General features: G+C 41.9%; 1 protein-coding gene across 2 annotated transcripts in view; it reads left to right on the top strand.

The window, feature by feature from the left end:
• The first annotated feature begins 1,917 nt into the window (after positions 1-1,917).
• Positions 1,918-14,883, top strand: part of LOC149323616 (excitatory amino acid transporter 3-like) — a 58,425-nt gene continuing 45,459 nt past the window's right edge. Inside the window, exon 1 of one of the 2 annotated variants that reach the window (XM_089490122.1) lies at positions 1,918-2,316. In XM_089490122.1, coding sequence (XP_089346248.1) covers positions 2,208-2,316 — 109 coding nt within the window. In that variant the 5' untranslated portion in view covers positions 1,918-2,207. The remainder of the gene's footprint in view (positions 2,317-14,883) is intronic. The other variant, XM_089490114.1, reaches the window with a different exon arrangement.

Below are 14,883 nucleotides of genomic sequence, written 5' to 3'. Positions count from 1 at the left end.
GAATATTTTAATGTGTTGTGAGCCGCTTTGATTGCCTCGTCACAGAAAAGTGAGATAAAAATAAGTTTTATATTATTATTATTATTATTATTATTATTATTATAAATCAAAGTTGAAATTTTTCAGAAACAGCACAATAAAAGAGCCATTATCCTACAAATAACCAAGAAACACTGTATATATTCATGTGTAAATCTAGAAATTTTAGTCAAAAAATTGACCCCAAAAACCCAAGTCGATTTATCCATGGGTCAATATGAGTATTGTACTCTAACTCTTACCAAAAAAAGGAACCAGCTTTTGATGAAAGGCAAGAGCTTAATCTGTCCTGGAAGCACTGATTCCCTTCTATTCTCTCAAACAAACAGCTTCGTTTCTATACATACCGCTTCATACTGAACTCACAGTGTCTACAGTGGAGCCTCGGGTTACGAAAATAATCCGTTCCGCGGCCGCTTTCGTAACCCGAACGGCTTTCGCAAGCCGAATCCCCATAGCCGCTAATGGGGAAAAGCCGCGATTTGGTGTAAAATCGCGGCGAAAAGCACCAAAAGTTTTTTCGGGACCCGAAAAAACGTTCGTAACCCGGATCAATAATTTCCAATTGGATTTTTTCGGGTCCCGAAAAATTCGTAACCCGGGTATTTCGTATCCCGAGGTTCCACTGTAAGTGGTTTACAAAGTGTAAGCTAACTGCCCCCCAACAAGCTGGCTACTCATTTTAGCGACCTTGGGAGGATACAAGCCTGAGTCAAGCTTGAGCCCCTTTGCTGATCTTATGGTTTTGAGTGGCTGCAGTATAGGCATTTAACCACTGCACCACCAGGGCTCCTCTCATCCATCCAGCCTTTAGGATGAGCACAAACAGTGATGTCTGCTTGAATTTTGTAAGCTGTTTGGCATTGTTTCCCTTTGCTTCATCCTTTACATCCTTTGTTACATGCCCCTCAGTTTTACCCTTGACTTATCCACGGGTCATAACAAAAGCTGTAATTTTGGCCCCCAAAAATCTGTCCTTGACTTATACATGAAGTTGACTTATAGTTGAGCATACACCCATCGCTCCATATTTGTGGATTTGATTATTCATGGATTTGATTAATATGTTCTCTCTAGGAATATCTAGGTCCTCCAGTGCAACTCTATGGTCAACTTCAACTAAAAGTTGCACTGAAAGACCTAGAGATTCATAGGGGAGAGGATACTCTACTAGGCCTTTGTACCTCCTCCAGCGCAGTCCTATGGCCAGTCTCTGTCGGATGTCGACCATAGAGTTGCGCTGGAAGACCTAGAGATTCGTAGAGAGGTGTTCTCTCAGGTAAAAACAGGGTGTTTTTGTTATTTGTGGTTTTTCCACATTCATTGGGGTCTTGTGCCCCTGACCCTAGTGAATAGAGATTAAAAAGATTGTATGTACAGCGCTGTGTAAATTTACAGCGCTTCATAAATAAAGGTTAATAATCATAATAATATGGTAAATGGCAAGAAAGCATTTTAAGGGATTTTCCCGTGAACGATTTGTTGCCGTTTGTTGCGTGGTTATTCACGGGTTGTTGGCACTTTCATCGCTTTTTGACGTGACGTCGTCTTGCGAAAAGCTTTTACCGCAACTGCGTGACATTCGTGGAACACTCCTGGGACGCCGGCCACGCAATTGAAACAATGTGTGAGAAAAAATACACCTTAATGGTGAAGGGCCACTTTTTGCGGGATAATAATGCCTGTTTGTGCTTCCACTTGGTCCCTGTGTGATGACCCCTTCCTCTCTCCCTTCCCCCTGAGGGAAAAAGGGCGGGAGCATTCTCCTCCTCCTCCTCTTCCTCCTCCCTGTCTGGAGAGAGCAGCCCAGCCCTCCTCTGTCTGAGCAGCCTCCCCAAAGAAGCAGGTGCCCAGGAAGGCAGAGGAGGAGGAGGAGGAGGACCCAGGAGCATCCCCTGCTGCAGGCAGAGCCCAGGGGAGGAGGGCACGCAGGAGAAGCAAGGAGGAGGGCAGGGAGCCTGGCAGAGAGAGGGCGATTGCTGCTGCTGCTGGTGGTGCTGCTGCAGCGCAAGGGAGGCCAGCAGCCCCGCGAGGGAAGCAACCCTGCAGCTCGAGCCCAGAGCCGGCTGCTGCTGCCGTTGAAGCCCCTGCCTGCCTGCCTGCCTGCCTGCCTGCCTGCCTGCCCTGCATCCTTCCTCTTCTTCTGGGGAGAGGCCCGGGAGGCAGCCATGGGGAAGGAGCCCCAAGCCAGCCCCAAGAAGCCCGGCTGCTGCGGCTGCGGGAGCTTCCTCCGGAACAACTGGCTGCTGCTCAGCACCATCCTGGCCGTGGTCCTCGGTGAGTCCTCCAGGATCCCTCCGGACCTCTCTCCAGAGGGATCCCCCCCTTCCCCTGCATGCCCTCCCTTCGGAAGCAGGGCCTTCCAGTCCCTGGGATTTGGTCCTTCCCTATAACTGGGAGGGGAGCAGGATAACCAGGCGTCCTCCTTTCCCAGGACGCGTCCTCCATCCCAGCCTTCTCCCCAGGAGACATTCCTCCAGTGCCTCCCTTTGGAGCAGCATCGCCAAGAAGAAGGGGCTTCCATTGCTTTTGCTTTGGTCTTTTCCTTTATGATCAGCCTGAGAAAGGAAAGGCAGGGATGGGGGCGTCCTCCTTTTCCAGGACAGGTCTTACATCCCAGAGCAATTCCCAACTGTCCTCCATTTTGAGCATCACTAAGAAGCAGCAGGGATTTAAAGTGTTTAGAGCTTTTTATTTCCTCATGTCCTCCATTTGTCTCAAATGTCCTCCATTCTGAACCTTACTAAGAAGCAGGGATTTATATTTATGTGAGCGCTTTTAGCTGTTTGTTTGGGCACGTCCTACATTTTTTCTCTCAGATGTCCTCCATCCAGCAGTGCCTGCTCCTCCTTTGCAGTAAGGACCTTTGCTCCCCCCTGGATGAGAGGAAGGGAACCCCTGTCTGATCTCAGAAGCTAAGCAAGGTCAGCCCTGGTTAGTGCTTGGATGAGAGACTGCCACGGAATAGCAGGTGCTGGAGGCTATATGTCAGAGGAAGGGACTGGCAAGGAATTCTGAGGATCCCTCTCCTGAGAAAACCTTATCTTATGCCATTCATAGGGCTGCCCTGAGTAGACAGGCGACTTGAAGGCACACACTGTATCTCTCACACTTGCTTCTCTCTCTGGCCCTTTTGTTTGAACTGGGTGTCTTCTGAGGCAGATTAGAATTTGTCCTCATCTTTCCTTTCACAGTTGATGTGCATCTCTTTGAAGATTTGTGTGTGGGTACATACACAACCACATAGGGATACGTTCCCTCAGGTAGGTTAGCAATGAGGATAATATTGGAAGCATCCTTACTTTCAACATGAAATTTATTTTCTTTAAGTCCTGGAGGACTGGAGTCTTCTTAGGCTGCATCCACAGTGCGGAAGTACTGGAATTCTGGGAATTGTAGTTTGTTGTGGCCCCAGAATTCCATAGCATTGACCGGTTAAAGTTGTGTCAAACCAGATTACCTCTGCACTGTGGATGCAGCCGAAGACTGCTGTTCTGTATTCCTTGACTCCCACTCTCCGCTGGAGTAAGATCCATTGAAGTCAGTGTGGGCTTATTTTTGTCTAGGCATGTACAAGCACTACATTGTGAAGGACTTTTCTCCCAGAGCCCTTCGGCAATATAGCTGCCATGCCAGAATGATAAGCAAACAAATGATAAACTGTTCCAGGAGGTCAAAAGGATGGGCATGATATATGGAATGTGTTGTTGCAGACGGACGATGAAGATTCACCAGCCGTGTTGCAACGATGGAGATAATTGGAAATGAACAAATCGTTCAGCCTAGTGCTTACATTCTCATGGTGATGACCTACTGCCACTGAAGAGCTGGTTGAATGTTTGAGCATCTATGAATGCTCTTACTATTAAGGAAAGTATAGTGTCTAGATCAAAGGAAGTAATAGTGCCACTTCATTCTTCTTTGGTCAGGCCTCACCTGGAATACTGCATTCAGTTCTGGGCACACAATTCAAAAAGGACATGGACAAGCTGGAGAGTGTCCAGAGGAGGGCAACCGAAATGGTGAAGGGTCTGGAAACCATGCCTTATGAGGAAAGACTTAGGGAGCTGGGTATATTTAGCCTGGAGAAGAAAAGGATATAATAGCCATGTTTAAGTATTTGAAGGGGTGTCATATTGAGGAGGGTTTTCTGCTGCTCCAGAGAACAGGAGCTTGTTTTCTGCTGCTCCAGAGAACAGGAGGACCAGGAGCAATGGCGGGTTACAGACCGCCCATTTGGGGCGGTCTGTACCTGCCCCTTTCCCTGGTGTATCGGGGCCTCAGCTGCCAGAACGGCAGCTGCTGAGGCCCTGATCCGCCGCTTTTCAGGCTGCGGGGAAGCTGCAAAACGCCGCTTCCCCGCAGCCTGAAAAGGGGTGTCCTTGGGGCTTGGCCCCTTTCTCCCTTGCTTCGCTGGGCGCAGCCGTCTGAAAGCTGCGCCCAGCGATGCAAAGCGGCGCCGCAAACCAGGAAGGAGCTCCCCGTATAGAGGCAGCGTGGCCACGACGTCCTCATGGTGGCGGCCGTCTGGAACGGCCGCCGTCATTTTTTACGCGCAGAGCGCGTATTAGAGTTAGCGAGGTGCGGAAGCACCGCACCTCCCTAACCCTAGTACGCGCTCTGCGCGTACTTTAATGGCAGTGTATAAACCGCCAAAGAATGCAAACTGCAGGAAAAGAGATTCCACCTAAATGTTAGGAGGAACTTCCTGATAGTAAGAGCTGTTTGACAGTGGAACACACTCCCTCGGAGAGTGGTGGAGTCTCCTTCCTTGGAGGTTTTTAAACAGAGGCTGAATGGCCGTCTTCCAGGGATGCTTTGATTGTGGGTTGGACTGGATGGCCTTGTGGTCTCTTCCAACTCTATGATGCTATAAATTTTATCACACAGGAAAAACTGGGGGGGGGGGTGTTAAACAGAGAAAATCATGTGAAAATAGCGCAATCGTAATTAACATTTTCACACACATCATGATTAAAGAGCCATTATCCTGGGAATAAATGGGCAATAAACAGGCAATAAACAATGATTTTCCCATGAATGATTTGTATTTTCCCATGATTTATTTGTTGCTGTTTATTGCCTGTATATTCCCAGGATAACGGTGCTTTAATCATGACGTCGTTTGAAAATGTTAATTGTGATTGCATGATTTTCGTGTGATTTTTATGCTATTTTCACTGTTTAAACCCCCTGATTTCCCCATGTAATAAAGTCCTATGAAAGGATAGTGCCTGATTCTAAGCATATTTACTTAGCTTCCTTTATAATATGTTTAAGGGGAGCACAGATCACTTTGCATAGTCTCTCTGCAGACTATTAATCTCAGACCAGGGACCAGTCTAATTGGATGTCCAGCCCCTTGATCCTAACCATCTTGGAAGGAAATCTTAACAATTTTAATGTAGTTTGCTTCTAAGATAAAGATGTGTAGGACCATAACTGAGGAGACATTGATGACTGCACATATCCCAATGTTGCACCAGAGCCTGATCTGTAACATTTACTTAGTAATAAGTTTCTCTGAACAGGGCCTGCCCTACCATTTGGCAGCATGAGGCAACCCACCTTGTGCCAGTAGATGCTGTGGAGATGGCAGCAGCAACAGCTCTCTAGTTGTTCCTCCTGAACTACTCCAGCGTCATCATACATGGGGGAAAGGGATAGGGTTTTTTAGAATTTTAACTGTATCTTGTTTTATTTTTGTAATCTGCTTGGATTCCAAGTGATTAAGCGGAATATAAATTATTATTATTATTATTATTATTATTATTATTATTATTCAGCCATTTTCCTTTGTTGAAGGACATAGATATCTGTGCCACTGGTCTTATAACCTCGGCACCAGCCTGCTTCCTTCAGGTGTGAGGGAAGACAATGTACCCGTGTTGTAAAAACCATCAACCAGTTGAGTCCATTCCTCTGTGGAAAGGGAGATGGTGTACCATCCTGTCACTTACCTTATGCATCTGGCAATCCTTTACCTCAGGTCCTGTTCAGGGCTGTTCCTGTTAACTCAGTGGAGTTAAGACAGTAAGAGCCTGAGCAGGTATACTCAGTAGATACCTCTGTGTTCAGTGGAGCTTTCTCCTAAGTACGAACAGAATTGCAGCAAAATTTTGGTTTACCACCATGAAAGTTGACACACACACACCCAAACTCTTTTCTTTCCAATTTTCCCAAGCAACTCTAGCGTGGTTATTTTACATATCATTATTTACTAGAGACTGACACTTCTTACTGAGCATAAGCAGTCTCCTCACTCCAGCATAAATTGCCTGACTATAAAAAATAAAAATAAAATAAAAAGCATCCTTGGTGGTTGTTTCCAGCCAGGATTTCCTAAATAATTCATTCCTATGATCTCATTTACTTGACTGCACTCAGTGACTGTTAGAAGTGTAAATCATGTTTATCCAACCAATATTATTCTCATGCAATATTAATCTCTTCCTAAATGCCAGGAATTCACAAATATATCTTAGTGTTTGAAGGCAAATTAAAAGATGCCACCTGGTTTTTCTCATTTTTTTCACAGCATTAATCATGTCTTTCACTATTCTAAATTTCAATCGTTATAATATAAAAGGACAAATAGCCATGTTGCTATTTTGCGTAAAGAATTACATGTTTAAAATGGGCATGTAAATTCTATCAAGATTAATGGGATTTACAGACATGTGTTGCTTTAAAATAGGGGACTTAATTCATAATCTGCTTCTTTAAAATAAGGTTGCAATCCTATACTGATATCTTTCTGGGACTAACCCCATTAAACTCAGCAGAGCTCAATTTAATAGGACTTACTTTTGAGTAAACCAGTTTACCATTCTCCTGATCCAGGGAATAAGGCCCATTGCACAACACAATTTTTTGTAAGCCTACATACAGTTTCCCCCATATATGGTCCTGACTTACCTAGAAATGTGTAGGATCATGGGAATGGGTCTCAAGTATATTTATTTGTCAGTAAGTCCCAATATGTTGAATGTAGCCTACTCCTTAGTTTTGTAGTCTTATTAAATGTACATCACACATTTATTTAGAAATAGATTGCATCCTGTTCAGTGGGTTATATTCCCATGAAAATATGTACAGGAATTTCACTACAGTAGATATCACACTACAGTATTATCCAAACTGAATGATATTTAATGGCTATAACCATTTTATTTTTTAATACCATGACCAGTGGTGGCTGGAGATGAGGGGTGTTGTAGCTGGGTAGGCCGCAACATTGAGAAAAGCTATTCTGGCATATTTTTTTTAATTCCACTGATTTCTGCTGGAAGTGTGAGCTGAACAGAGGCACCATGCTGCTGTTTCCCCTTCAGAACACAAATGATCAGCTGAAGTTCACCTTTTTTAAAAAAAAATGTGCAATATATAGTCATAAATCCAGTTGTTAATACTAACTAGAGTAGACCCGCTGAATAATTAGATTTACACAAGTGTTGCATTACTATTTGGTGATTAATTCCTCTACTCTAGTTAAAACTGGCAGTAGGGTCTAGGACATAATATGTAATTTAGATCACACAAATTCATTATAGGATAAACTTTCATGGATGGAGTGCTTAAGTGCACTGATAAGTGATATAGAAAAGTATTTGCTATTGCCGTATGTAGAAGACCAGGGGACGCGAACAGCAAGACCGCGAATTGGGATGGACGACTGTACAATATTCTTCTAAAACATATTTGTATATTTATTTTGATAAAATCCTTGATATGAATTATAGCCAATATGAATGATGACAATTGTGTTAGGGGTGGTGGTGGTGGTGATGATGATGATGATGATATTGCAAGACACTCATTAGTTCATGTTAGTCCACACCATCTGGACTAATGGCGGGTTACAGACCGCCATTTGGGACGTCCTTAGGACGTCCCAGTTTAAAAAAGGGGCGTCTCTTCTAGACGCCCCTACTCCTGTTACGGACTCTGTCCGTAACAAATGGCGGCGGCCATTCCACACGGCCGCTGCCATTTTGACGTCTTGGACGCCTAGCGTCCAGATGTGTCGCGGCGGAAGTGATGCCGCGAAAGCGCGCCTTGCGCTTAGCAGTGCCACTTCCAGGGCCCAGGAAGGAGCGCGATTTCCATGTTCCTTCCTCGCAGCGTCCGGGAGTCCCGCAGTTTAGAAGCTGCGGCTCCCAGACGCTGCAAGCTACGGCAGAGCCAGACCGCTGCTTTTCGGCGGTCTATAACCCACCAATGTGATTTGGAACATCATTCCTTAAGCATCACTTGAACTCACAGAACACAGTGTAGAAATTAGCAGAAATCCACAAGATTGCTCTGTAAAACAGTTGAGCAGAATTTGTGATTTGGAGAACTACATTTTCCCCAAGGACATAAACTCTTATGCACTCATTTATTGTGCAGGAGGATTTTTCTGTTCTTTACAGAACAAAGTTTCACACATGACAGAGATGGAAGAAGAGAACTATATGCTTTGATTAATTCCTGAAAGAGCAAATCATCTATATAAAATTGTACATGTAGTGCTGGTGAATATAAGAAGTAGAGCCTAAACTCATAGAAGGGACTTGTAGAAGTCCTTTGGTGTTTTTTCTTCTTTATTTACTGGAGTAAATAAACTGGAGTTCTTTTCTTCCAGAGTCTCTCATTTGTAAGAACAAGATCAGATTCATAAGGGTACTCACACATGCAAAAACGTGTTTTCTGGGAACAGATCTCCTTGAGAATGGCCTGAAATGTGTTTTCTGAATTTTATTTGTGTTTTTATTCCCCCTTACCTTACAACCCCTTTCTCCACTGAACAGGATAGATCTAATTAGGACTTTTTTAAAAAGCAACATGATAAAGCAACATGATAAAGCAACATGATGCCTATTCGCTTCCGAGCTCAATACAAGGTGTTGGTTTTGACCTATAAAGCCCTAAATGGCTTGGGCCCAGGGTACTTGGAGGACCGCCTCTCCCCACATAATCCACCCCGCACACTCAGAACATCTGGGACTAAATTGTTGGAGGTCCCTAGGTCTAATCTTACTCGGACCTCACAGAGGGCCTTTACCACTGCTGCCCCTTTACTTTGGAATAAGCTCCCTGCAGAGCTTCGCTCCGCCGCCTCATTAGATGTTTTTAAAAAACAGCTGAAAACATATCTATTCCGGCTGGCCTTCCCACCTTAAATTGTTTGTCTGTCTTTCCTGCCCCCTTTTTTCTTTCTGACCCTGGATTGATGAACGTTTTGTATTTTTCTTCTGCCCCTGATATATGTATTTTTTATTTTATCGTTTCCTGGTCCTGTCTTTGTAATAATGGTTTTAATTGCTTATTGAATTTTTAACCTGTTTGTAATGTTTTTATAACTTTGTAAGCCGCCCTGATCATTTCTTGGAAGGGCGGGGTAGAAATAAAATTTATTATTTATTTATTATTATTATTATAAATAATAGTGATGTGTGCATTTCTGACTTATGGCCACCCTAAGACAAACCCATCAAGTCAGTTTCCTGGGGCTGAGAATGTGTGACTTGCCCAAGGTCACCCAGTGGGTTTTCATGGCTGAACAGGAATTTCAGCCCTGGTTTCCAGAGTCGTAGTCCAACACTACACCACCCATGCCTAATTTGTTCATATTCTGATTTTCAAAATGGTAGGTATTTTGCACATAGTAGAAACTAACTTCTAATTTTCACTTTTAAAAGATCCATACATTTTAAAATGTGATGTCAAGAAATTCTGGGAAAATTTGCAACTTGTATGTGTACCTACAGTAATGGCTTTGAGTATATGCTTTTTGCTAGATAATATTTCTTAATTTCTGTGTCTTTCAGAAAATATAAGAGAATTAGAATGTATGGACATAAACTAATCTGAATTTAACAAAGACCTTTGGCAGTTCTTCGCCTAATGTATTAAGGTTGAACATTCTGTAACCTACTGTGCTAAAATAGCTTTTACAAATAGTGTTATATTAAGATCAATATATATATAGTGTTATACTTCAGTACTTTGGAACATTGTTAACAAGAATCATTTTGTGCTAGGTGTATTTTTAGTATTTGGAATGATCAAGGTTGTCATATTTCAAAGCAACCAGTTGAATTGTTATGTCATTTAAAGGTCATATCCTCACTTTGTATACAGTTTAGGTTTCGGTAACAGATAACAAAAACTTTTGAATAGCAGTGCTTTCGTAGTGAAAATGTATCTATACATTTTCTTTAAGGACTAAGAAAACATGGAGTCTTCTTGATTATATCAATATAATCTCAAATATTAGGAAAATGCTATTTGGTATTATTGAATAGCAAATTATGCACAGGCTGACAGAGTAGTCTATGCATGTCTATTCAGAAATAAATTTCAGGAATTCATTGAGGCTTATAGGTGTGCATAAGATTGCAACCTGAAACACAACCAATTTTTGCTGGACTGAGATCAGTATTTTCATTAATATTAGCAGTGTTTCATTAATTATATTTGTTCAAGGATACCTAGCTACTTGTTTCCATTATTTTTCATTATAAAAAAGCACTGAAAACTACTGCTTCTGGTGAGATTTAATTTTTTTCTAACGCAGATATGAGCAAGGAGTGGTGTAGTATCATAACCATGTTTCAGCTTCTCCTTCCTGTGTCCTAGCTGAATATTTCACTATTAGTGGCCGAGTTTCACTTTGTTCACATTGGACAAACTCTGATGTTCTGGTCAGTGGAGTGGAGGAAAAGAAGCAAAGATCTGCTCTGGCAGTTACCCTCCATTAATTTTTAAGTTAAGTCCATTGGTCAAGGAATGGTGTCATTGACTGGAATGAAATTTAAAGCAGGCTTTTGTCTCAGGTATATTTAATCTATGTGAGTTCTCTCTTTGAAAACTGAACAGTGGTATAATGGTCAGGATGTGGTGCAAATTATTATGGGAACAACATCACACCTAATCAGTAATAGTACAAATAGGGGGAAAGAATTCCCATGTAGTATTGTTCTCATCTCTGTGATACTTTTGATTAAAGAATATCATGGGGAAAGGCATGGATGTACATCTGGCCCTCCACATTTGAGGCTTTGACTTTTGTGGATTTTATTATTAGTGAATTTGATTGATATATTCTCTCTAGGATCCTAGGTCTCCCAGCATGAAAACACTTCTCTAGGCATTTGTAGGTTCCCCAGCATGATTACATTGTTAACCTCTGCTGAATGTTGGCCATAGAGTTGCACTGGAGGATGTAGAGATTCCTAGAGAAGTTTTCTCTCCAGTAAAAAAAGAGGGTTTTTGGTGTGGTTTTTTTAACTTTCACAGGGGTCCTGTGCCCCTAATCCCAACAAATGTGGAGAGCCCACTGTATTTTGAACTATAAAAGGGTTACCGTTCAAAATGTTTGTCATGTTTTGTTTTTTTAAAACTTAAAACTGCACAGAACATCTGTGGTGGGGGGATCATACCCAGTGGCATCCTTAGTGTTGGTGTCACCTGGTGCGGTCACTCATGGAGGGGGGCAGACTTCTGGGGGTCAGGACTTCTGAGGGACTTCCGGGGATCACAGGAGCACACGTGTGTGGCAGGAGATGCCCCTTGCAGCCAGAGATGCTCCCACATGGCCCCAGAGAGGGCAGAGGAGCAGCCGCACAGTCCCGGGAAGGGCCGGGGACCGACTCTTCTGGGGTGTCACCCAGTGTGGTCCGCATCCCCCCCCAGTGACGTTACTGATCATACCTCCTGGCTGTACCCCTTCTATGGACACATAGATTAACTGCATGCACCTCTGCCTGCCATAAATGTGGTACAAAGGTTAAGGAACTGTACTTTATTGACAGGTATAGCGCTTCTCCCTGCACAGAGAAATCCAATTGTCACAGGATTTCACCTTTCATTGGAGGGCTCCTAATAGATAGCCAGTGCACAGAGTGTGAATGCTATGTGGCCAGCGAACACAATCCTGCTGTCATCCATGTCCGAATGTATGGGTGGTCATGTGAACCTCCCAGTAAGCATTCTGTCCAGTAGGTATCTATGACTCTCAGCTACTCTCTGTGCAGCACTATAAATTGCAACTGCTCTGATATGACAAGATGGATGTTTTCCAAGCAAGAAAATACAGAGGATTAAGTAATGAGAAGATGCAAAATATGGAGAACCAGCATGGTGTACTGGTTTGAGCATTAGACATGATTCTGGAGACTAGGGTTCGAATCCACACTTGGCTGTAGAAACCCATTGGGTGATGAGTCACACTCTCTCCACCTCAGAGAAAGGCAAAGGAAACCCCTTCTGAACAAATCTTACTAAGAAAGTCTGTGATAAGTTTCTTTTTGTTGCTGTTGTGTACCTTTAAGTCATTTCCAACCCTAAGGCGAACCTTGGCAGGATTTATTCAGAGGGGGTTTTCCATTGCCTTTCCCTGAAGTTGAGAGAATGTGACTTGTCCAAGGTCACCAAGTGAAGTCACCATAAGTCAGAAATGATTTACAAGGCACACAACAACAACAACAAGAAAAGATGCAAAATCCCCTAAATATAACTGCTTCCTTGTGGAAGGATGTCTGCCAGCTGTACATTTGTTTTACTATGAAGTGATAATCTGGAAAAAGACTGAAGGAATAGCTGGAATGATATTGAAACTGGGATACAGGAGGGAATAACCCTCTATGTTTATTATACAGGAGTGTGATATTTTTAAAAAAACAAAAGAATAACAATAGGGAGGAAAGTGTTTTGGTGAGTGAACAATGGCAAAGGTAAACATACATACAACAAAAAGTTAAATTCTTTGGCATTGCAGTTACTTGTCAGCCCATTTTTTCTTGTCAGAACAAATCTGAAAGAAACTAGGAAGTTCAGCCATCAACTTTAAAATTATTGTTTTATTTATTCAAATCTTTATATAGCATAAGGCTTTAAAAATAGGGCCTTAAACTGAATTATTTAGGTGTCTGTGTTTCTCTGTAGCCAAAATTAGAGGGAATTTAGCTTCCTAATTTATGCCTGGGGAGTGGGGGAGCAGAATCTTCCTCCTTGTGTGTATGTTGAACATAAGCAAAAACATACATTATGGAAAGTTTTCTGGATTAAGAATTAATAATTTAAAAATTCAAATCCACAGAAAATTTCCACCCAGACTCTGGGCAATTCAATTCTCCAGCCAAATTGAGTTCTATTTTGAAATGAAGAAACACTGATAACATGTATCCGTTATCCACTGAAGCTAGTTATTAACCAGAGCAGGAAGTCTTTATGCCATTATTCCCAGATCTGCTCTCTGAATAAATGTTATGTCTCTGATGATCGCTATATGAACCGCCCTTACAGACAGGAGCACGAGCACAGGGCAGACCTCCAGCTCCAGAGACACAGGCACAGGGTTTATTTGTTCTGGAATCCAGAGAGGACTGGAGTATAATTCATAGAGTTGCTGTCTTTATGCACATTTCATCTTAAAATTCCTTATTTTGTATTCTCTGCAATGGCCAATATATTCTATCTAAACAGTCAATAATGTGAATGGCAGCCATTAGGTTAGGAGGAATGAAAACCTGTTTTGTCTTCCTCTGCTGCATACCTTCCTCTTAACAACCTTTGCATTGCATCCACATGTGAATGGAAGAATATAACTGCCTTCCTCCCTCTTCATCCAAACCTGCCAATAGGCAGGTTAAAAACAGTGAAACAAAATGAGAATTTCCCTCCTTACCGTTATGCTGCTTTTTGGAGGATTATTTCTCCTTTCTTCTAAAGATGTTTCCCTTACCTTTACTGTGATGTTTTATGCACACTATTGACTCATCCTTCTCAGGTCACCCTATTTTCTTTCTATTGTCACTAATTGATGCAGAAATGCATGTAAAATGCAGCATAGGTGTTATTTTTCTCCAGGCTGAGTGCTTATAAAACATTGGGAGTGGGGAATATAAAACTAATTAAAAGTGTTACTCATCTAGAAATGAGTTTATAGAAAAACTTGTTACTATATGGCCAAATATATTTATAACAAACATTTTGAATGACTGCCTAATAAGTCTGCAGTAGAACCAATGTTCAAATGTATTTGTTTCCTTTTGATATATTTAGAAATACATATTTATTAAATTGAAAATTACAAGCCAGACATCCTGACTAAAGTATGATAGTCGGAAATGTAATGAGAGTTTTCTGTTTCTTCCTGTTGTGATACTGAACAAGAGAGATTGCCTGGTATGCCATCACAGAACTGCATCTTTGTTAGTCCAAGACAGTTGGCAGATGGTTTCATTTGACAGCTTCACACTTTAGGCTGAAAGCTCAATAAGCCTCCAAAAGCAGGATATGTATCTATAAAACAAAAGCAAAAGAATAATTGAAACACAACTCATTTTCCTTCTTTTATGTGTATGTAACATTTCTTTATATTTTGTTTTGAAATCAAGATTCATTTCTACAAGAGATAAAAATGTTGCTGGCTTTTCCATTTCTAACAATCTAGAATCTTATGTCTATACATGAACAATTAATGCCTTTGAAGGTGCATACACTCAGGATAGGATATGGGGAGAGAGAGAGGGGGGTGTCTGTGTGTGTGTGTGTGTGTGTGTGTGTGTGTGTGTGTAAAATAGAAAACATATTTGGGGGGAAAATAAAAATTACAAATATAAATATAAATTAGTTGTAAAAAATAACAGCCTGTGCACAGATTTTCCATCATAAAAGCAGATGTGTTTCCCTACATCTGTTTTCATTCCCTTCTTCTGAAGTGTTCACTTTTAAACTTTATGCAGAGACCTATTATCTTAGATGTTGTAAAACATCCCATACAGTGGCAGTACTATAATAATAACAGCAACCATAATGTAACAGAAACCACAGCTCTTCCAGCAAAGCAGTTGTTGA

The sequence above is a fragment of the Sceloporus occidentalis genome, unplaced genomic scaffold (genome assembly GCF_023333645.1).
Source record: "Sceloporus occidentalis isolate IW3139 unplaced genomic scaffold, rSceOcc1.0.p SCAF_1, whole genome shotgun sequence".
NCBI classification, from domain to species: Eukaryota; Metazoa; Chordata; class Lepidosauria; order Squamata; family Phrynosomatidae; genus Sceloporus; species Sceloporus occidentalis.
Note: the sequence above shows the minus strand (reverse complement) of the source record. Positions and strands in the feature narration are given on the sequence as shown.